Raw genomic sequence first — 21083 nt, forward strand, 5'->3', positions numbered from 1 at the left:
CGTTCTGCTCACTACTGATGCTTTGCACAGAGACTGGCCCAAGACACAGAAGGCTTGTGAAAAGGCAGTGAGAGGTTAATACTCGTAGTGAAAAACAGCTATTCTAGGAATGGATGTCGCCCCAACATGCTGGTGCGGGCAGAGCCAGACATTTACTTGGCCACCAGCTGCTACAACATGTGTTTTTAAAATAGGCTGCAGCTTCTCTTCAACTGGAACTCAATGTTCTTTGACATCCTGAGGTCAGGGAAGGAGAGCTGCAATTAAAAGTATTTCACCGGATAAACTCCTGACGTGAAGTTAAGACATTTTGATTCTCACCGATCAACTTTTTTAAAGCTCTGGAATGTTCCCCCCGATGGAGCAGCCACCTGCAGTCCGGCCCAGTTCTGTCGTCATTCCCAACAAGATTAGCTTTGAAGTTTTAAAAAAAAATTAAAGGCAGATGAACAGAAGGGAAGGGGAGACACTGTATAAACAAAACAAATCCAAAGGGAAGTCTTCAGAATCAGCAAGATTTTTAAATAGTGACAACTGCAAACTAACAACTGCCCCATTTATAATGACATTATTGCACTGAAATTGCATGATCAGCCATGATCATATTGAATGGTGGTGCAGGCTCGAAGGGCTGAATAGCTTACTCCAGCACCTATTTTCTATGTTTCTGAGATATTGGGAATCGGTCATGGTGTTCTGTGCCAACCGGCTGGTAGCGAATAGTTTGCTGAAAACACAAGGAAGTAAAGATTCCACTCTCGCTGTTTGAGGGGAAAGCAAGAGCGAGGACCATTGTAGTTCACACGGAGTTTTTAATATTCATGGTTTGCCAGGAAAGATCATTAAATATGACATGGCACAAGAAAACAGCAAAGGTCACTGTCCACTCTTACACGTCAATATTTTTACAGCACACCGTCTAACATCAAAGAGTATTTTGAAAGTTTGTAATTAGGTTTAAGAGATCTGGCAGCTATGCACTAAATGCTTAAGCACTGAAGCTGCAATTCAGAGACAGCTCCCAGTCTTGACTAACAGGCTTAACTTGGCTGATTTCTCTCTCACCGTGCCCACATCCATCCCGCCAACCCACCCCCACTCCACATCATAACTCGACAGTCCTGCAAAGGTAATTCAGGAAAAGGAGTGGGAAAGCTCATAGTTGAGTGCACTGCTTGATACTGATAATTCCACAAGATTTCAGGAAGGGATTTTTGAAATGTAAATTGTGGAGTGAACTGCACATGTATTGGCTCACTGGGTTAGGTCAGAAAACTTTCAGCTACAGGGTCAAGAAAAAGACTAGCATCTGGATCATGGCAAGGCATTAGTTACATTAATTACACTCAAATTCTAGCATGTGCATCATCGATCCAGACCACAGAAAGCAGACTTCTACCCCGTAACTCAGACTTGGAACCTGAAGATAGAAGTAGCTATGAATTGAATGTCAGTAGATCTTTAAACCCAAATAGCCGGTGCATCAAAAGTACCCAATTCAATTTGTTGAAGCAAACGGTGTACAAATTTATTTTAAGCTGAGGGCTTCCACAACTTCCATCCCCAACTACTACTGCAATAAAAAGACAAAACTGCACATGCTGCAAATCTGAAATATAAATACAGTTCAACAGACGGGTGTAGACACAAAAACTTCACTTATCTTTGCTTTTTATAGATGTAGGTAGACATTTTTTATTCCTAACGATTCGTGCACTAATTTGAAAACAATATAGTGAATTAACAGAACAAATGCAGTCAAACCTGAACGGTCAGGCCTGAAGACCATGCCTGCAACCAGTGCTTTACTCTGGCGTGCAAAATAAACTGTACAGACTCTGCCCAGAAATGATGGCAGCTGATGAGGAATAACTGGTGTTGTCCCGGTCTCAGTGTTAAGAACTTCACATGCCATCACCATGCCACTCCAGACCAAAACATTATGCAATGAAATCCAGAGGTCTGTTAAAGCCACCCTTTCTGTTCATGTACTGCCTTGCGTGGAAAAGAAAAAATAAGTTATTATTAAGGTCGACTATTGTCAGACAATTCTAACAGAAACGATTCTAATTTAAATGACCAAGGATGTCAACTGGTGTGTGTTATTTGAGTTTATTATATGCAGGTTTAAATATACAGTATCCTTTTCACAATGGTATTTACAGCAACAATTACTAACTTTCTGCAGTAAGGTTGCCTCCTGCCTGGAAGGGCATTTTGCAACACTGTGATGCTACAGCAGTCGAATAGTACCAGCTGATAAGAACACTTTGAATGACCATGTTCTACCTACAGAAGTAGGCTACTCTCGTCAGCATTGTGCAGAACATGAATCCTCAATAGTGACCGCAAGATGGCAACTGAATCATCATCATAGGCAGTCCCTTGGAATCGAGGAAGACTTGCTTCCACTCTTAAAAATGAGATGAGTCCTTTGGTGACTGAACAGTCCAATACAAGAACCACAGTCCGTCACAGGTGGGGCAGATAGTCGTTGAGGGGAGGTGTGGGTGGGACAGGTTTGCCGCACACTCTTTCAGCTGCCTGCGCTTGGTTTCTGCATGCTCTCGGCGATGAGACGCGAGGTGCTCAGCGCCCTCCCGGATGCACTTCCTCCACTTAGGCGGTCTTTGGCCAGGGACTCCCAGATGTCAGTGGGGATGTTGCACTTTTTCAGGGAGGCTTTCAGGGTGTCCTTGTAACATTTCCTCTGCCCACCTTTGCCTTGTTTGCCGTGAACGAGTTCCGAGTAGAGCACTTGCTTTGGGAGTCTCGTGTCAGGCATGCGAACTAGTGGCCTGCCCAGCGGAGCTGATCAAGTGTGGTCAGTGCTTCAATGCTGGGGATGTTGGCCTGGTCGAGGACGCTAATGTTGGTGCGTATGTCCTCCCAGGGGATTTGTAGGATCTTGCGGAGGCATTGAATAGAGGGGCTCAGAGGAGCATGAAACCCTGGAGACTGCCCCAAAAATCCCTAAATTACCTTCGAACTGTCAAGTCACTTTTCTATTAACATAATGGCTGACTTTCCTGGGTCTCGTTTGCCAGTTGCAGGCTGCAGAGGGGGCACAGCAGCAGCTGGGGTACCTCATGCAGTCAATATGTGCTGATGCCTACTCTCAGCATGGGGGATTGTAAAATAAAGTAGCAATGAACTGCCAAGAAATAATACATTCCAGTCATTCCAATGTCTTGATTGGAATTTCATTCAATCGTAGTTACATGAAATTTTTATACAATGTGCAGTCAGCAATACAATTTCGTGATCACCTTCTCAAATTGTGTCGAGAGAGCATTTATCGCACTAGGGTGGCAGTGGTGGGATCAATTTAAGGTGATGAACCAGCAGTGCTGCATTAGTGCTGTACTGAGACAACATCGAAACTAATTGTCTTAATTACAACTTTTCTATAGTGTCTTGGTACCAATACTAGAAATAAGCCCCATCAAAGCTGTGTGAATCGCTCACCTACTCACCGATACTTCCTTTTCTGCTGTACGTTAACAGCGTAAGCATTTACAGAGCCGTCCATTCTCCTTCCCTGCAAATCAACGGTCAACATACGTTAGAATCTGCATTTTCAAACTCCCCGGCGACTGGGTAGAAAGCATCTCGGAGTATCGAGTCGGGCCACACACGCAACAGGCCGTCTCAAGTTCAATGCTCAGATAGCCCAGCTCAGCCTGGCCCACTGCAGAACAGGGTCAGGATAGGATCGGAAAACAGGGGCTCGCAGGCTTAATGCTATCCCGCTGGAAGGTGATTCTGTGCGGAGATTGGGTTCACACCTACACTCATTGCTGAGGGTCACGCAGGGAGAATGGCGACTTGGGCAAGGTAGAGGGGGCTCCCCGCAGGGAACAACGCATGTGTGGGGGAATTTCATTGTAGGAAATGATTCCGAACTCAAACCTTAATAAAGTCACGGCTGTGTCTGCAAGCATCAGACCTCTGTAACCCTGACCCTGAATGCAGCATTTTCTGCCTCTAAGTATTTTAAATCATCAGGCTGAAGGCTCAGCCTGTAGCTCATGCTTTGTAATTGCCACAACACCGGCGGGGAGGGCCCAGACACCGGGGGGGCAAGGCTCAGACACCGGGGGGGGGGGGGCAGGGCCCAGACACCTGGGAGGGGGCAGGGCCCAGACACCGGGGGGGGGGGGGGGGGCAGGGCCCAGACACCGGGGGGGGGAGGGGGCAGGGCCCAGACACCGGGGGGGGGGGGGGGGGCTGGGCCCAGACCAACCGACGGGGAGGAAGGGACTGAGTGTAACGTAGCCAAGTTTGCTGACGATACAAAGATGGGAGGAAAAGCAATGTGTGAGGTGGACACAAAAAATCTGCAAAAGGATAGAGACAGGCTAAGTGAGTGGGCAAAAATTTGGGGAATGGAGTATAATGTGGGAAAGTGTGAGGTCATGCACTTTGGCAGAATAAAATCAAAGAGCAAGTTATTATTCAAATTGAGAAAGATTGCAAAGTGCAGCAGTACAACGGGACCTGGGGGTACTTGTGCATGAAACAAAAGGATAGTATGCAGTGATCAGAAAGGCCAATGGTATCTTGGCCTTTATTGCAAAGGGGATGGAGTATACAAACAGGGGAGTCTTACTATAGCTATACAGGGTATTGGTGAGGCCACACCTGGAATACTGCGTGCAGTTTTGGTTTCCATATTTACAAAAGGATACACTTGCTTTGGAGGCAGTTCAGAGAAGGTTCCGGGGTTGAGGCGGTTGAGTTCTGAGGAAAGGTTGAGTAGGTTGGGCCTCTACTCATTGGAATATTCAAAAAGGAGTTAGATGAAGTCCTTACTACTAGGGGGATCAAGGGGTATGGTGAGAAAGCAGGACTGGGGTACTGAAGTTGCATGTTCAGCCATGAACTCATTGAATGGCGGTGCAGGCTAGAAGGGCCGAATGGCCTACTCCTGCACCTTATTTCTATGTTTCTAATTCAGAAGAATGAAAGGTGATCTTATCGAAATGTCTAAGATTATGAGTGGGCTTGACAAGGTGAATGCAGAGAGGAAGTTTCCACTGATAGGGGAGACTTGAACTAGAGGGCATGATCTTAGAATAAGGGGCCGTCCATTTAAAACAGAGATAAGGAGAAATTTCTTCTCTCAGAGGGTTGTAAATCTGTGGAATTCGCTGCCTCAGAGAGCTGTGGAAGTTGGGACATTGAATAAATTTAAGACAGAAATAAACAGTTTCTTAAACGATAAGGGTGTTATGGGGAGCGGGCGGGGAAGTGGAGCTGAGTCCATGATCAGATCAGCCATGATCTCATTGAATGGTGGAGCAGGCTCGAGGGGCCAAATGGCCTACTCCTGTTCCTATTTCTTATGTTCTTATAACCATTTGTCCTCTTTCATCTCTTATTAGGCCACAAGCAGCTCTTGGGGTCATTCATGGCCCAAAGTTACCCATTTCATGATCACTAGGGGGGTGTGTGCTGCTGGCACCAGAGTAGATTGATTGCCAATGCAGATCTTAATATGATCATTCCAAGGCTTTGCTGCATGCGTACTATACACAAGTCATCTACCCACAGCTGTCAGAGAGCCAATTTCTAAACCACGATCATGTGGACACACTGCCAGCACCACAGATTACATCCAACCGCAGCGTAAAGCCCCTCTGGGATGTCACTTCTTTATAATAGGAACAGGAGTAGGCCATTCAACCCCTCAAGCCAGTTCAGCCATTTAATTAGATCGTGGCTGATCTGTTGTCTCACATCCATCCACCCACCTTGGGTCCGCAACCCTTAATCCCCCATCAATGTCAGCGTTGACATTTTATCAACAGCTTTTTTTGGGGGGGAGGGGGGGGGGGAAAGAGTGGGGGGAGAAAGAGAGTTGCAGATTTCCAACTGCTGTTTTTATTTTAACTTTAATTATAAAAGTACATTATCTTATCGTTAAAATACATGACTACATTTTGTGGAACAATAGACACCTTCATCAGTTTTTTCCTTTAAAAGCTGCGGTGAAGTATTTAGAGCCATTATTTGCCAGCCACAAACTGGCACGTGTGGGCAGGGCCCCAGACACCCCCGACGGGCAGGGCCCCAGACACCCCCGACGGGCAGGGCCCCAGACACCCCCGACGAAAGCTGAGAACCTAAATGTGATGCCAAGGCTGCACTCTCATCCAGGACTTGTGCAAAAAAAAACAGCAATAACAAAGCAAGGGACTGCAAGGGAAAGCTGTACTTTAGATGGCAGTCTGAAAAATACTGGAAAGTGCTGGCCTGGCACATGTGCGATGGGCTGAATGGCCTCCTTCTGCGCTATGATTCTATGAACAGATGTAGCAACCAGTTAAAAACAAGCCCTTCACTGCGGTTTCCCAGATGCTGTCTGCCTGCTGTGACGTACACAGTACTTCAACGGTGACTACTTCCATCAATGCTTTCAATTCAATAAATCAGCACTTGGCTCAACTTTCATTGTTGCAGACTGCCTCAATCACTGGAAACGGCCTGTTTGGATCCAGTCTGTCCCAGACCATGATCATTTTAAATACCTTTATCAAGTCACGATGCAATCTCCTCCTAATCAAGGCAGCCTCAATTTTTCGTCATACCACAGTATTCTAGTGGATCAGTGCCAAGCCCTCTCGACTGCCTCAATATCCTTCCTATCATGTGGAACACTACTCCAACTATGGTGGAACACAGAGTCAAGTTGTTTAATTTTACATATCTCGCTCAGCCCCAGATACTTTGGGGTGAGCCAAGAGTTAAATGGGTTTAACCATTGCTACACTTGATGTCTGAATGTGACTAAACCGTGCCTGGATTCCTTTAAGAGAATCAGTTTATGTTGCTATCAAGCAAATTTAGGCATCACATTCTAAAACCCGAGATAGCAACTTAAATCCTGATCCATTCTTTCTGAACAAGGAATGTTGCGATAGCGAGGATGAAGTGTAAAATACAGCAAAGGCAATTAGTGCAGAAGCAAAGGAGAATGTGTGTGTGTAGATAAATACATGGAATAAAAATAATGCTCAGATAACAAAATTGGAAGAGAGTATATAGAATAAGCATGTTTTAAAAATCGAGACAGATGTTTCACCCCCAGTCTCTCCTCTTTTCCCGGTGGTCGTGAAAGGTGCTATATAAATGGAAGTTCTTTTTTAATTGCCCTTGATAAGGCGGTGGTGAGCCGCCTTCGTGAACCGCTGCAGTCAATGATACTTCTTTTGTAATGGTTGCAGCTGAGTGGCTTGCTAGGCAGTTAAGAGTCAACTACATTGCTGTTGGTCTGGAGTCACATATAGGACCAGACCAGGAAAGGCAAGGATGACACATTTAGCACAAAGCGATGCAGGCCAGTTTGATGTTCTGCTGTGGTAAACACCGCCCTCTGGTGGCTCAGAACAAATAGACTGGCAGCTAGTTTTGCAGCTCTGGACTGCATCTGCTTGGAGTTTTTATATCTTACATAGAACGTACAGCACAAAAACAGGCCATTCGGCCCAACTGGTTGATACCAGCAACTGTGCTCCACATGAGCCTCCTCCCGTCCTCTTCATCTCACCCTATTCCTTTCTCCCTTTTGTGCTCATCCAGCCTCCCCTTAAATGCATCGATACTATTCGCCTCAACCACTCCCTGTGGCAGCGAGTTCCACATTCCCACCACTATCTGGGTAAAGAAGTTTCTGCTGAATTCCCGATTGGATTTATTGACAACTATCTCATATTTATGCTCCCTAGTTTTGGACTCCCCACAAGTGGAAACATTTTCTCTACATCTACCTGAGCGAACCCATTCATAGGGCTCAATTTCCCCACTGATTTGTGTTGTTTTTTTGGAGGCCACTTTTTTTGGCCTAAATTTAATAAACAGTTTCCCCGATGAATATGTACCAGCTCAGTTAGTTATGATTTTTTTAGGTACTTTTTTTTCAGCCAAAGAGGGCATAACCGTAACCTGCCACCAGCACCAATTCTGGCCATTTAGGGAAGTTTGGCCAGCTGAGAGTTACTCCAGTTCTTCTCAGGATGGCGTATGAGACCTCTGCAGAAAAACCTTCGGGAGAGTTAAGGAAATCGGCGCACGTAAGTGAGAGGGGGAAGGGGGGGGGAAACCTTTCAGGTATAGTTAAGGTGCACGGACCAGGAGGGAGGAGGCCATTCGGCCTGGCATAGGTGCAGGGGAGCAGACTGGGAAGCCACTCAGCCAGGGCTACGGGTGGAGGAGTGGACAGGGAGGCCACTCGGCCAGACCTAGGGGTAGGGGCAGCAGACCGGCAAGCCACTCGGGGCTAGGGGTGGGCGGGAGGGGGCAGACTGGGAGCCCCTTCGGCCTGGGATCGGCACCGGCACCGGCATCGGGAGGGGCAGGGCACTTTAATAATTGGAGGTAAGTTGGTGCAATGTATTTTACTGTGTTTAAGTTGCTGCAATGTGCTTTAATGTGTTGGGAGCTGGCTGTATGCTTCACTTTGCAGCTTCAGCTCTCATTGTGTCCCTGGTTACCGTGGCAACCTAATCTTTTTGGCACAGATCAAGGCTCCACCCCCAAAACTAAAGGAAAGGTTAGGCTGCGCCAAAAGGAAGAAATCAAACGGGGAAACTTAGAACATTTTTTGGGGCATACTTGGGGCCCCACAAAAAATAGGCATAGCTCTTCAATTACGCCAAAAAAAAGCTATGGGGAAAATTGAGCCCATAATCTTAAAGTCTTCTATCAGGTCACCCCTCAGCCTCCGCTTTTCTAGAAAAAAGACCCCAGTCTGTCCAGCCTTTCCTGATGAGAAAATCCTCAGTCCTGGTAGCATCCTTGTGAATGTTTTTGCAGCTTCTCCGGTGTCTCTATATCCCTTTTATAACATGGAGACCAGAACTGTGCACAGTGCTGCAAGTGTGTCCAAGGGTCTATACAAGTCTAACCTCACTTCTCTGCTTTTCAATATTATCCCTCTGGAAATGAACCTCAGTTCTTGCTTTTTTATAGCCTTATTAACATGCGTCACTTCTTCGTGATCTGTGTGTCTGTACCCCCAGACCCCTCTGATCTGTGTCTGTACCCCCACACCCCTCTGGTCTGTCTGTACCCCCAGACTCCTCTGGCCTGTGTGTCTGTACCCCCAGACCCCTCCGGTCTGTGTGTCTGTACCCCCAGACCCCTCCGGTCTGTGTGTCTGTACCCCCAGACCCCTCCGGTCTGTGTGTCTGTACCCCCAGACCCCTCCGGTCTGTGTGTCTGTACCCCCAGACCCCTCCGGTCTGTGTGTCTGTACCCCCAGACCCCTCCGGTCTGTGTGTCTGTACCCCCAGACCCCTCCGGTCTGTGTGTCTGTACCCCCAGACCCCTCTGGTCTGTGTGTCTGTACCCCCAGACCCCTCCGGTCTGTGTGTCTGTACCACCAGACCCCTCCGGTCTGTGTGTCTGTACCCCCAGACCCCTCCGGTCTGTGTGTCTGTACCCCCAGACCCCTCCGGTCTGTGTGTCTGTACCCCCAGACCCCTCCGGTCTGTGTGTCTGTACCCCCAGACCCCTCCGGTCTGTGTTTCTGTACCCCCAGACCCCTCTAGTCTGTGTGTCTGTACCCCCAGACCCCTCTGATCCTCTACCCTTATTTTCCAAGGAGTATGTGGCCTCCATATTCTTCCTTTCAAAATGAACCACCTCACATTTGTCTGTATCAAAACTAATTTGTCAAAGACATGGCTTTTCTGCAAGTTTATTAATGTCTTGTATTTTGCCGCATTCACTACACCCCGCAATTTGGTGTGGTCTGGAGATTTTGAAATTGTACTTCTGATTCCAGAGTCCAAATCCTTTATGTAAATTGTGAACAACTAACTGTGGCACCGATCCCTGTGGAACACCATTTCCTACCTTTCGTCAGTCTGAGTACCTCCCTTTAACCTCTGGTCTGTATCTGTTTTGTGGCCAGCTTGCTGTCCATTCTATTACTTGTCCCTTGACTCCACATGCTCAAAACTTAGTCATGAGTCGACCTTATCAAAGGCCTTTTGGAAATCCAAATATATTAACTCTACGTCTTGTGATCCAGAACCCCCAAGTCCTTCTGCTCTTCCCATATGTTTCCCACATTCAAAGTATAATTATTACTAGTTTTGAAACCAAAGTACATAAGAAATAGGAAATAGGAGCAGGAGTAGGCCATCCGGCCCCTTGAGCCTGCTCCGCCATTCAATAAGATCATGGCTGATCTGATCATGGACTCAACTCCACTTCCCCGCCTGCTCCCCATAACGCTCGACTCCCTTATCGTCCAAATGTACTGGCGTTAACTGCTATTTCCCAGTGTTACTGGTGTTGCCATGTTCAGAGGGTTGAAGGTTCAGATGGAAGGTAGCCAACAGGCCCAACTCATTTCCTCTCTCAACTCAACCTTTCAATCGACGCCACAGATTTGCCAAGAACAGAATGGGAGTCCCTAACTCCCTTGCCCAATGGAAGCCCCTAGCTCCCTCGCCCAATGGAAGCCCCTAGCTCCCTCGCCCAATGGAAGCCCCTAGCTCCCTCGCCCAATGGAAGCCCCTAGCTCCCTCGCCCAATGGAAGCCCCTAGCTCCCTCGCCCAATGGAAGCCCCTAGCTCCCTCGCCCAATGGAAGCCCCTAGCTCCCTCGCCCAATGGAAGCCCCTAGCTCACACTCACCTTTGAGGTGTCAAAAGCACCGAATCCCATCACCTTTAACATTTCAATCTCCTCTTCGGTTTTCCCCTCCATGTCAGCTTCTGAAGAGAAAAAGAAATTCAGCAAAGCAAGCTCCAATTTACCGAGTGTCACAAATACAGTATTGCTGAACGAGAATCTGCTGTTCTAAACACGAAAGAAGTGTTATACCAGTGTCAGTTTTTGTTGAGAAATTATGATGAGAGGCAGGATATCACAAACACAGAAATTTAGCCTGCTCTAGGTTACCAGCTCAGAGAGAGTACCTTCAAAGTCTTCTTTAATCTTTAATCACACTGATTTGTGTCTAACGATTTCACTGGGACTTGGTAACTGCATCTGTTGCTCTGTAGATAAGCTCTTTCTTTTATTTCCTCCCCTCCTCCCTTACTGGGTTGCTGTTTAATAGGTCCTGCTCATCCTCCAGTATAAGAACATAAGAAATAGGAGCTGGATAGGCCATTCAGCCCTTCAAGTCTGCTCCGCCATTCAACCAGATCACGGCTGATCTTCAACCTCAACTCCACCTTCCCGCACTATCCCCAAATCCCTTAATCCCTGCAGTTCCCAATGACTAAACCTCCACAGCCCTCTGGGGCAGAGAATTCGAAAGATTCACCACCCTTTGAGTGAAGAAATTTCTCCTCATCTCAGTCCTAAATGGCCGGCCCCTTATTCTGAGATGTGACTTTGTGCTTGAGATTTCCCAGCCAGGGGAAACATTTTCTCAGCATTAACCCTGTCAAGCCTCTTAAGACTTTTGTGTGTTTCAATTAGATCAATTCTCATTCTTCTAAACTCTAGGAAATATAGGCCTAGTCTACTCAATCTATCCTCATAGGACAATCCCCCCATCCCAGGAACCAGTCTAGTGAATCTCCGTCGCGCTCCCTCTAAGGCAAGTATGTCTTTCCTTAGATAAGGAGACACAAAAACATAGAAAATAGGTGCAGGAGTAGGCCATTTGGCCCTTCGAGCCTGCACCACCATTCAATATGATCATGGCTGATCATGCAACTTCAGTACCCCTTTCCTGCTTTCTCTCCATACTCCTTGATCCCTTTAGCCGTAAGGGCCACATCTAACTCCCTCTTGAATATATCTAACGAACTGGTCTCAACAACTCTCTGCAGTAGGGAATTCCACAGGTTAACAACTCTGAGTGAAGAAGTTTCTCCTTATCTCAGTCCTAAAAGGCTTACCCCTTATCCTAAGACTGTGACCCCTGGTTCTGGACTTCCCCAACATCGAGAACATTCTTCCTGCATCTAACCTGTCCCGTCCTGTCAGAATTTTATATGTTTCTATGAGATCCCCTCTCATAGTCGATCCAGTCTTTCTTCATATGTCAGTCCTGCCACCCCGGGAATCAGTCTGGTGAACCTTCGCTGCACTCCCTCAATAGCAAGAATGTCCTTCCTCAGATTAGAAGACCAAAACTGTACACAATATTCAAGGTTTGGCCTCACCAAGGCCCTGTACAACTGCAGTAAGACCTCGCCGCTCCTATACTCAAATCCCCTCGCTATGAAGGCCAACATGCCATTTGCCTTCTTCACTGCCTGCTGGACCTGCATGCCAACTTTCAATGACTGATGTACCATGACACCCAGGTCTCGTTGCACCTCCCCTTATCCTAATCTGTCACCATTCAGATAATATTCTGCCTTCCTGTTTTTGCAACCAAAGTGGATAACCTCACATTTATCTACATTATACTGCATCTGCCATGCATTTGCCCACTCACCTAGACCAGAACTGTACACACTACTCCAGGTGTGACCTCACCAATGCCCTGTATAATTGTAGCAAGACTTCTATACTCTTGTACTCTAATGCCTTTGTAACAAAAGCTAATATACCATTTGCTTTCCCAATTGCTTGCTGTACCTGCATGTTAACTTTCTGTGATTCATGTACAAGGACACCCAGGTCCCACTCAATGCAAACATTTGCCAGTCTCTCACCATTTCACCATCTCACCAAGATGGCCATAACTGCAAGCCTCAACATTGTCAGCGAACTATCCAACTGATGTACCAAGCTCAATCCCCTTCTCACCCCGCGGTCAAAGACACGCGTTCCCAGCTGCGATCGTTGTATGGGATCAGCAAGAACCCTGGCCGATATTTTGCTTTAACCCAGAAACCCTGAGACTAGTTCCAGCTCCCTCTGCCGCTGCCCCAACTAAGCTCAGCTACATTAGCACAGGCCAGGACTGGACTGCCCTGTTCTGTACAGCTCAGAGACTTGACCTCCGAGTCACTTTTGTGAGAGCCGTACCAATCAAATACTGCTAATAGTTGTAAAGTTCACCTCCCAAAAATAGGTTACACACAAAATTCAGCAATTTGACAGCTCAGGCAACCGAAATGAAATGGCAATGACGCTTTCTGAACACAGTGCTATCTGCTAGCTATTACCAGTACAGGTACAACGTCCGAAATCCGGAATCCTCAGGACCGAGTCCGTGTCCGTTTTTGGGGTTTTCTGGATTTCAGACAAGAAAAGCAATCGTCTGAAATCTGGGATCCTCGGGACCGAATCCGTGCCGGGTTTTGCCAGATTTCGGACCTCGTCGCTCCTCTGCTCCTTTTGGCTCGGCGAAATGTGCGGATTCCGGACGTTGCACCAGTACAAAGATTCCTTCAGCCCCGCAAACTTCTCATCTTTATAAATGCATTGCTCCAGCTCCCTCCCCAGCATGGACGTGGCCACCCGCTGGGCTCCAGTCCTGTGTGACTTGCTGGGGAGAGAAGGCCACGTTTGTTCACTGTATACGGGGCATTGAATGGAGATGGGAAACCCACTACTCGACATCGCTAAGGTTGAAGCTGCGTCCAGTGCACCTGGGCACAGCCCATCACTGCAAGGGTGTGGTAGAGAGTACAGTCCTGTGGCTTACTTGAGCAAGAGAAGAACATTACCTGAAATCTCATGCTCTTTCGACTCATGGTCTTTCTGCCTTGAAGGAGATGTTGAACTTGACCTGACGCGTCGTGGAGACCTACAGCACACCAATGTGCAGACAAAATGTTATTCCGCTATTTTCCTGCATGCTGCACAGATGCCTAATTTTTTTTAATGCAAAAATCACCGAGAAACATGGATCATAGAAATTTACAGAAGGAAGCCATTCGGCCCATCGTGTCCACGCCGGCCAACCAAGAGCTATCCAGCCTAATCCCACTTTCCAGCTCTAGGTCTGTAGCCCAGCAGGTTACGGCACTTCAAGTGCACATCCATGTATTTTTTAAAATGTGGTGAGGGTTTCTGCCTCTATCACCCTTTCAGGTAGTGAGTTCCAGACCCCCACCACCCTTTGGGTGAAGAAATTTCCCATCATAGCATCTCTAAACCTTCTCCCAACTACTTTAAATCTATGCCCCTGGCTGTTGACCCCTCTGCCAATCCACTCTATCTCGGCCCCTCATACACCACAATGTGTCAATCAATGCGCCCAGGAAAATATCCGTGTTCAACACACACCTTGAGCGCCTTCTATGAGGTGACCTTGAGCGGCTTCTCCGCCGTTCCCGGTCTCGGTCTCGGGACCTGGATCGCTCACGCCGCCTGGCTCTCTCCCGCTCTCTGGATGTTGATCTTGACCGACGGCGCTCTGGAAACACACAGATAGAAATCTTTACACATCCACAGATGTCACACAACGCCACAGTCAACAGAACAGGCCTTGGGTGTGTTTCTGTGACTCTCGAGGACACCTTCACAACCAATCACAAAATGAGTACAAATCTGTGGGAACACTGGGAGAGCTCCAGTAGCAGCCGACACATGTCCCTGGTTTCCCAAAGCACAAGAGCCGAGGTGTAACTCACTGACACAGTGCTTGGACAGTTTTGCTCGGGGGGTGGGGGGGGGCGCATTACTTTTTGAAAATGCCTTTCCAGAATCATGAGTGCATGCTGACATTACACGGCATTCCTCAAACCACACCCACACACCGGTACAGGGACAGACTCTCAGACTGAGACACACAAGACATTTTCACTGTTACATGTATAGTTCTCTGTGCAGCAGCCACATACCCAGTGCTAATTTCATGTCAATTATTGGAAATATGTCTATAATGATTAATGCGTCATTTGAAAAGCAAAACACAGAGCCATCAGTGACGTGATTGCAGCAACCCAGACCACAGCAAATCCCGGAAATATGCCAAATATTTCATAACCACCCCTGAACTGCAACAATGGGTGGAATCAAACACAGACTGAAAGATTGAAAGTGCAGGTTTGTCCTTCAGTCAAACTCTCCATCACCGATAATAACCTTTTGAACATGAACAATGAAGTCAGTTATTTTTCTGGCGGGGTGGGGGACTTGATGCGATGGTATGCACTGCGACATCACTTGTGTAGTAAAATGTCCCAAGGCACTACACAGCAGCGTCATCACACAACACCGAGCCATATATCGGTCAGGTGTCGAGAAACTTTGTCAAAGAGTTAGGTATTATGCAGCAACTTAAAGTGGGAGGGAGAGGCAGACTGATTCAGGGAGAGAATTTCACAGCTTAGGGTCTCGGTAGATAAAAGCACAGCTGAGGGGGTGAAGGAAGTGGGGGGATGTACAAGAGGCCAGAATTGCAGCAATTGGAGTTCTCTGAGGTTTGTGGGGCTGCAGGAGATTATAGAGATAGGGAGGGGCGAGGCCATGGAGGGATTTAAAAACAAGGAGGAGAATGTTAAAATTGAAATGATGAAGGAGCTGGAGCCAATGTAGGTCAGTGAGCACAGAGAGTGATGGGTGAGCGGGACTTGGTGCGAGTTAGGGGCTGAAGTTTAGGGAGGGTGCAAGGAGGGAGGTCGGCCAGCAGAGCGTGGGATTACTGGAGTCAGGAAGTGACTGACGTATGGATGAGGGTTTCAGCAGCAGATGAGCTGAGGCAGGGTGGGACACAAGCTGGAGTTGCTCCTGGTTCACTGTGTCACAGACCAAGAGAGCTGATGCTCACAATCACAGACTGCTTCCCCAGTAACTGAATTCAACCATTGGCAACACTGAACACAACCGATCCAATCACTACCCTATCAGCAGCCCTTTCAAACTCATCTCCCCGCTCCTCCTTTCAACGATCTGTCAAATCCGTCTTGGTCTTACTGTCAGGGTGCCCCCCCTTATCCACCCTGCTTGTTACATCCTCAAACTACTCCAGCAAATTTCTCAAACATGATTTCCCTTTCATAAAACCATGCTGACTCTGCTTGACTGCATTATGATTTTCCAAATGTCCTGCTACTGCTTCCTTAATAATGGACTCCAGCATTTTCCCAACCACAGATGTTAGGCTAACTGGTCTGTAGATTCCTGCTTTTTGTCTTCCTCTGTTTTTTAAATAGGGGCGTTACATTTGCAGTTTTCCAATCCGCTGGACCTCTCCAGACTCCAGGGAATTTTGGTAGATTGCAACCAATGCATCCGCTATCTCTGCAGCCACTTCTTTTAAAACCCTAGGATGTATGCCATCTTGTCCACCTTTAGACCCATTATTTTAAGTAGTACTTTTTCTTCAGTGATAGTGATTGTTTTAAGTTTCCCCCCTCCCTATAAGCCCCTTGATTATCAATTATAGGGAGATCGGAGAGAACTGGAGAAAGATGCGAGGTCAGAGCTGGAACAGGGGGGGAACCTTAGAGGAAGTTTGGCTCAGTGGGCTAGGGGAAGGAAGGGAAGTGGCAGAGGCAGCTGATCGGATGGTCTCAGTCTTGAGAAAAAGTCCATGATCTCCTCAGACTTGATGTCAGAGGTGAGGGCGGAGGAGACAGGGGAGAGGGATTTATGACAACAACAGCTTGTATTTATATAGCGCCTTTAACGTAGTGAAACGTCCCAAGGTGCTTCACAGGAGTATCATATGACAAAAAATTTGACACCGAGCCACATAAGGAGAAATTAGGGCAAATGACCAAAAGCTTGGTCAAAGAGTTAGGTTTTAATATAAGAATATAAGAAATAGGAGCAGGAGTAGGCGAAATGGCCCCTCGAGCCTGCTCCGCCATTCAATAAGATCATGGCTGATCAGATCATGGACTCAGCTCCACTTCCCCGCCTGCTCCCCATAACCCCTTATCGTTTAAGAAACTGTCTATTTCTGTCTTAAATTTATTCAATGTCCCAGCTTCCACAGCTCTCTGAGGCAGCGAATTCCACAGATTTACAACCCTCTGAAGAAATTTCTCCTCACCTCTGTTTTAAATGGGCAGCCCCACATTCTAAGATTATGCCCTCTAGTTCTAGTCTGCCCTATCAGTGGAAACATCCTCTCTGCATCCACCTGGTCAAGCCCCCTCATAATCTTATACGTTTCGATAAGATCACCTCTCATTCTTCTGAATTCCAATGAGTAGAGGCCCAACCTACTCAACCTTTCCTCGTAAGTCAACCCCCTCATCTCCGGAATCAACCGAGTGAACCTTCTCTGAACTGCCTCTAAAGCAAGTATATCCTTTTGTAAATATGGAAACCAAAACTGTACACAGTATTCCAGGTGAGGCCTCACCAATACCTTATATAACTGTAGTAAGACTCCCCTGCTTTTATACTCCATCCTCTTTGCAATAAAGGCCCAGATACCATTGGCCTTCCTGATCACTTGGTGTACCTGCATACTATCCTTTTGTGTTTTATGCACAAGTACCCCCAGGCCCCGCTGTACTGCGGCACTTTGCAATCTTTCTCCATTTAAATAATAACTTGCTCTTTGATTTTTTTCTGCCAAAGTGCATGACCTCACACTTTCTAACATTGTACTCCATCTGCCAAATTTTTGCCCACTCACTTAGCCTGTCTATGTCCTTTTGCAGATTTTTTGTATCCTCCTCACACATTGCTTTTCCTTCCATCTTTGTATCGTCAGCAAACTTGGCTGTGTTATACTTGGTCCCTTCTTCCAAGTCGTTAATATAGATTGTAAATAGTAGGGGTCCCAGCACTGATCCCTGTGGCATCCCACTAGTTACTGATTGCCAACCAGGGAATGAACCATTTATCCCGACACTCTGTTTTCTGTTAGTTAGCCAATCCTCTATCCATGCTAATATATTACCCCCAACCCCGTGAACTTTTACCTTTTATGTGGCACCTTGTCAAATGCCTTCTGGAAATCCAAATACACCACATCCACTGGTTCCCCTTTATCCACCCTGTTCGTTACGTCCTCGAAGAACTCCAGCAAATTTATCAAACATGACATCCCCATCATAAATCCATGCTGATTCTGCCTGACTGAAGTTTGCTTTTCCAAATGTCCTGCTACTGCTTCTTTAATAATGACTCCAACATTTTCCCAACCACAGATGTTAGGCTAACTGGTCTATAGTTTTCTGCTTTTTGTCTGCCTCCTTTTTTAAATAGGGGCGTTACATTTGCAGATTTCCAATCTGCTGAGACCTCCCCAGAATCCAGGGAATTTTGGTAAATTACAACCAATGCATCCACAATCCCTGCCGCTACTTCTCTTAAGACCCTAGGATGCAAGCCATCAGGTTCCAGGGGATTTATCTGCCTTTAGTCCCATTATCTTACTGAGTACCACCTCCTTAGTGATTGTGATTGTGTTAAGTTCCTCCCCCCCCCCCCCTATAGTCCCTGGACTATCCACTGTTGGAATATTGTTCGTATCCTCTACCATAAAGACTGAGCAAAATATTTGTTCAGAGTTTCTGCAATCTCCATGTTTCCCATTACTAATTCCTCAGTCTCGTCCTCTAAGGGACCAACATTTACTTTAGCCACTCTTTTCCTTTTTATATACCTGTAAGGAGCGTCTTGAATGAGAAAGAGAGGTAGAGAGGTGGAGAGGTTTAGCTAGAGAGTTCCAGAGCTTGGGGCCGAGGCAACAGAAGGCACGGCCACCAATGGTTGAGTGATTATAATCAAGGATGCTCAAGAGGGCAGAATTAGAGGAGTGCAGACATCTTGGGGGGGGGGGGGTCATGGGGCTGAAGGAGATTAGAGAGGGAGGGACGAGGCCATGGATGAATTTGAAAACAAGGATGAGAATTTTGAAATCGAGCTTTGCTTAACCAGAAGCCAATGTAGGTCAGCGAGCACAGGGATGATGGGTGAGCGGGAGTTTTGGATCACCTCTGGTTTACGTAGGCTAGAATGTGGGAGACCAGCCAGGAGTGGGTTGGAATAGTCAAGTCTAGAGGTAACAAAGGCATGGATGAGGGCTTCAGCAGCGGATGAGCTGAGGCAGGGGCGGAGACGGGCGATGTTACGGAGGTGGTCTTAGTTATGCTGTGGATATGTGGTTGAAAGCTCATTTCAGGGTCAAATATGACACCAAGGTTGCGAACAGTCTGGTTCAGCCTCAGACAGAAGTTGGGGAGAAAGATGGAGTCAGTGGCTAAGGAACGGAGTTTGTGGCAGGAGCCGAAAACAATGGCTTTGATCTTCCCAATATTCAAATGAAGAAAGTTCTGCTCATCCACAACTGGATTTTGGACAAGCAGTCTGACAATTTAGAGACTGTGGAGGGGTCGAGAGAAGTGGTGGTGAGGTAGAGCTGGGTGTCATCAGCGTACTTGTGGAAACTGACGCTGTGTTTTCGGATGATGTCGCCGAGGGGCAACATGTAGATGAGAAATAGGAGGGGGCCAAGGATAGATTCTTGGGGGATGCCAGAGGTAACGATGTGGGGGAGGGAAGAGAAGCCGTTGCAGGTGATTCTCTGGCTACGATTAGATAGATTAGAACTGAACCAAACGAGTGCAGTCCCACCCAGCTGGACGACGGTGAAGAGGCATTGGAGAACGATGGAATGGTCAGCCGTGTTAAAGGCTGCAGACAGGTCAAGAAGGACGAGGGGGGATAATTTACCTTTGTCACAGTCACAAAGGATGTCATTTGTGACTTTGATGAGAGCCGTTTCGGTACTGTGGCAAAGTGAAAACCGGATTAGAGGGATTCAAACATGTAGTTCCGGGAAAGATGGGCATGGATTTGGGAGGCGACAATGTTCAAGGACTTTGCGAGGAAAGGGAGGTTGGAGATGAGGCTGTAGTTTGCAAGGCCCGAGGGATCGAGGGTGGGTTTTTGGAGGAGAGGGGTGATGACGGCAGATTTGAGATAGAGGGGGACAGTACCTGAGGAGAGAGAACCGTTAACAATGTCAGCTAACATGGGAGTCAGAAATAGAAGTTGGGTGGTCAACAGTTTGGTGGGAATAGGATCAAGGGAGCAGAAAGTGCGTCTCATGGACAGGATGACCTTCGAAAGGTCATGAGGGGAGATCGGAGAGAAACTGGAGAAAGATGTGAGGCTCGGGCGGCGGATCCTTCGAGGAAGGTTGGCCCGGTGGGCTAGGGGAACGAAGGGAGGAGGCAGAGGTGGCTGAACGGATGGTCTCAATCTCAGAGACTCAGAAATCTATGAGCTCCTCAGAGTTATTGTCGGAGGTGAGGGTGGAGACTGGGGGAGAGGTTTAGAAACATAGAAAATAGCAGTGGAGAAGCCTGGGTTTATCTTTACATTCCGGAATGATTTTGGAATAGTGAGCGATTTTGTCAGACGAGAGCAGGACCCGATAATGCTTTATGTCCAGCCAGATCTAGCGGTGAATGGCTAAACCAGTTGTCCACCATATCCGTTCATGTCTGCATCCCTTGGACTCAAGGGAATGAAGATGTGGGACGTACCAGGGTGAGATGGAGTAATGGTTTTAATAGAGACTAGGGCGGAGGGGAGGGGGTGAGGTGAGGGGAGGGGGTGAGGTGAGGGGAGGGGGTGAGGTGAGGGGAGGGGGTGTGTGGAGGGAGGGAGGAAAGGGGGGGGGGGGGAATGAGGCCGGGGGGGGGGAGGGGGGAGGCCGGAGAAATGGCGGAGGGTGCGGTCACGGGGAACCCCATCGAGGTGTAGAGAATAAAGCGGGCCCGGGGCTCGAGGGCCTCAGGCCCAAGCCCCGGCTCTCAGTCTTCAATCTTCAATCCCCGGGCTCGGGCTCCCTCCCCCGGGCCTCTCCTCACTCACCCCTCCGCGGGGACCGGCTCCTGCTCCGGCCCATGGCGACGGTCTGAATCCCGGTCCGCACCGTCTCCCCGGCAACCGCGTGGCGCTCGGGCTCCCCCTGGCGGCGGGAGGACTCGGGCTCCCCCTGGCGGTGGGTCTCGGGCTCCCCCTGCTGTTGGGAGGTCCCGGGCTCACCCTGCCACCCACCGGTGCTGGCGACAGACTGAGCTGCCATGAGACGCCTTCCGCTCCGACCTGTGTGAGAACACCATCGCAGGTCGGGGCAATAGGTAGAGCTGGAGCGCCCCCTGGAACATCGTGGGCGAAGGTGCAGCGAATGAGGGTACGGGACCCAGAAGAGCCGAAGGCCCAGGGGCAGCACGGTCCAGCCCACACTGCGATATGTGAGCGCACTAGGTCCGTGCAGCAGAGCAGGTCTCCAGT

At 48.0% G+C, this 21083-nt stretch overlaps 1 protein-coding gene across 4 annotated transcripts; it reads right to left on the reverse strand.

Annotated features, from left to right (window-relative positions):
• Positions 1 to 792: 792 nt before the first annotated feature.
• snrnp27 (small nuclear ribonucleoprotein 27 (U4/U6.U5)) lies at positions 793 to 20769 on the reverse strand. 4 transcript variants are annotated; one of them, XM_070866201.1, is made up of 6 exons: positions 20661 to 20769; positions 14157 to 14286; positions 13595 to 13674; positions 10650 to 10729; positions 3477 to 3541; positions 793 to 1991 (listed from the first exon to the last, which is right to left on the reverse strand). In XM_070866201.1, the coding sequence occupies exons 1-6, from the start codon at positions 20692 to 20694 to the stop codon at positions 1985 to 1987; spliced, it is 396 nt and encodes a 131-aa protein (XP_070722302.1). In that variant the 5' UTR covers positions 20695 to 20769; the 3' UTR covers positions 793 to 1984. The 4 variants fall into 4 exon arrangements, with proteins under 4 accessions (XP_070722302.1, XP_070722300.1, XP_070722304.1 ...); XM_070866199.1 differs by having other exon boundaries at positions 793 to 1995; XM_070866203.1 differs by having other exon boundaries at positions 3469 to 3541.
• Positions 20770 to 21083: the final 314 nt, after the last annotated feature.

This window comes from Pristiophorus japonicus, chromosome 22, assembly GCF_044704955.1.
Source record: "Pristiophorus japonicus isolate sPriJap1 chromosome 22, sPriJap1.hap1, whole genome shotgun sequence".
In the NCBI taxonomy this organism is placed as follows: Eukaryota; Metazoa; Chordata; class Chondrichthyes; family Pristiophoridae; genus Pristiophorus; species Pristiophorus japonicus.

What these genes read in the sequence shown, in the direction of transcription:
- snrnp27 (XM_070866199.1), bottom strand. Translation starts at nt 20,694, where the DNA reads ATGGGCCGGAGCAGGAGCCGGTCCCCGCGGAGGG. An exon ending in GTGCTTTTGACACCTCAAAG is followed by an intron (nt 3,542 to 10,649) that starts GTGAGTGTGAGC and finishes GTTGATTTGCAG; the next exon opens with GGAAGGAGAATGGACGGCTC. An exon ending in CAGCAGAAAAGGAAGTATCG is followed by an intron (nt 1,996 to 3,476) that starts GTGAGTAGGTGA and finishes TTTCCACGCAAG; the next exon opens with GCAGTACATGAACAGAAAGG.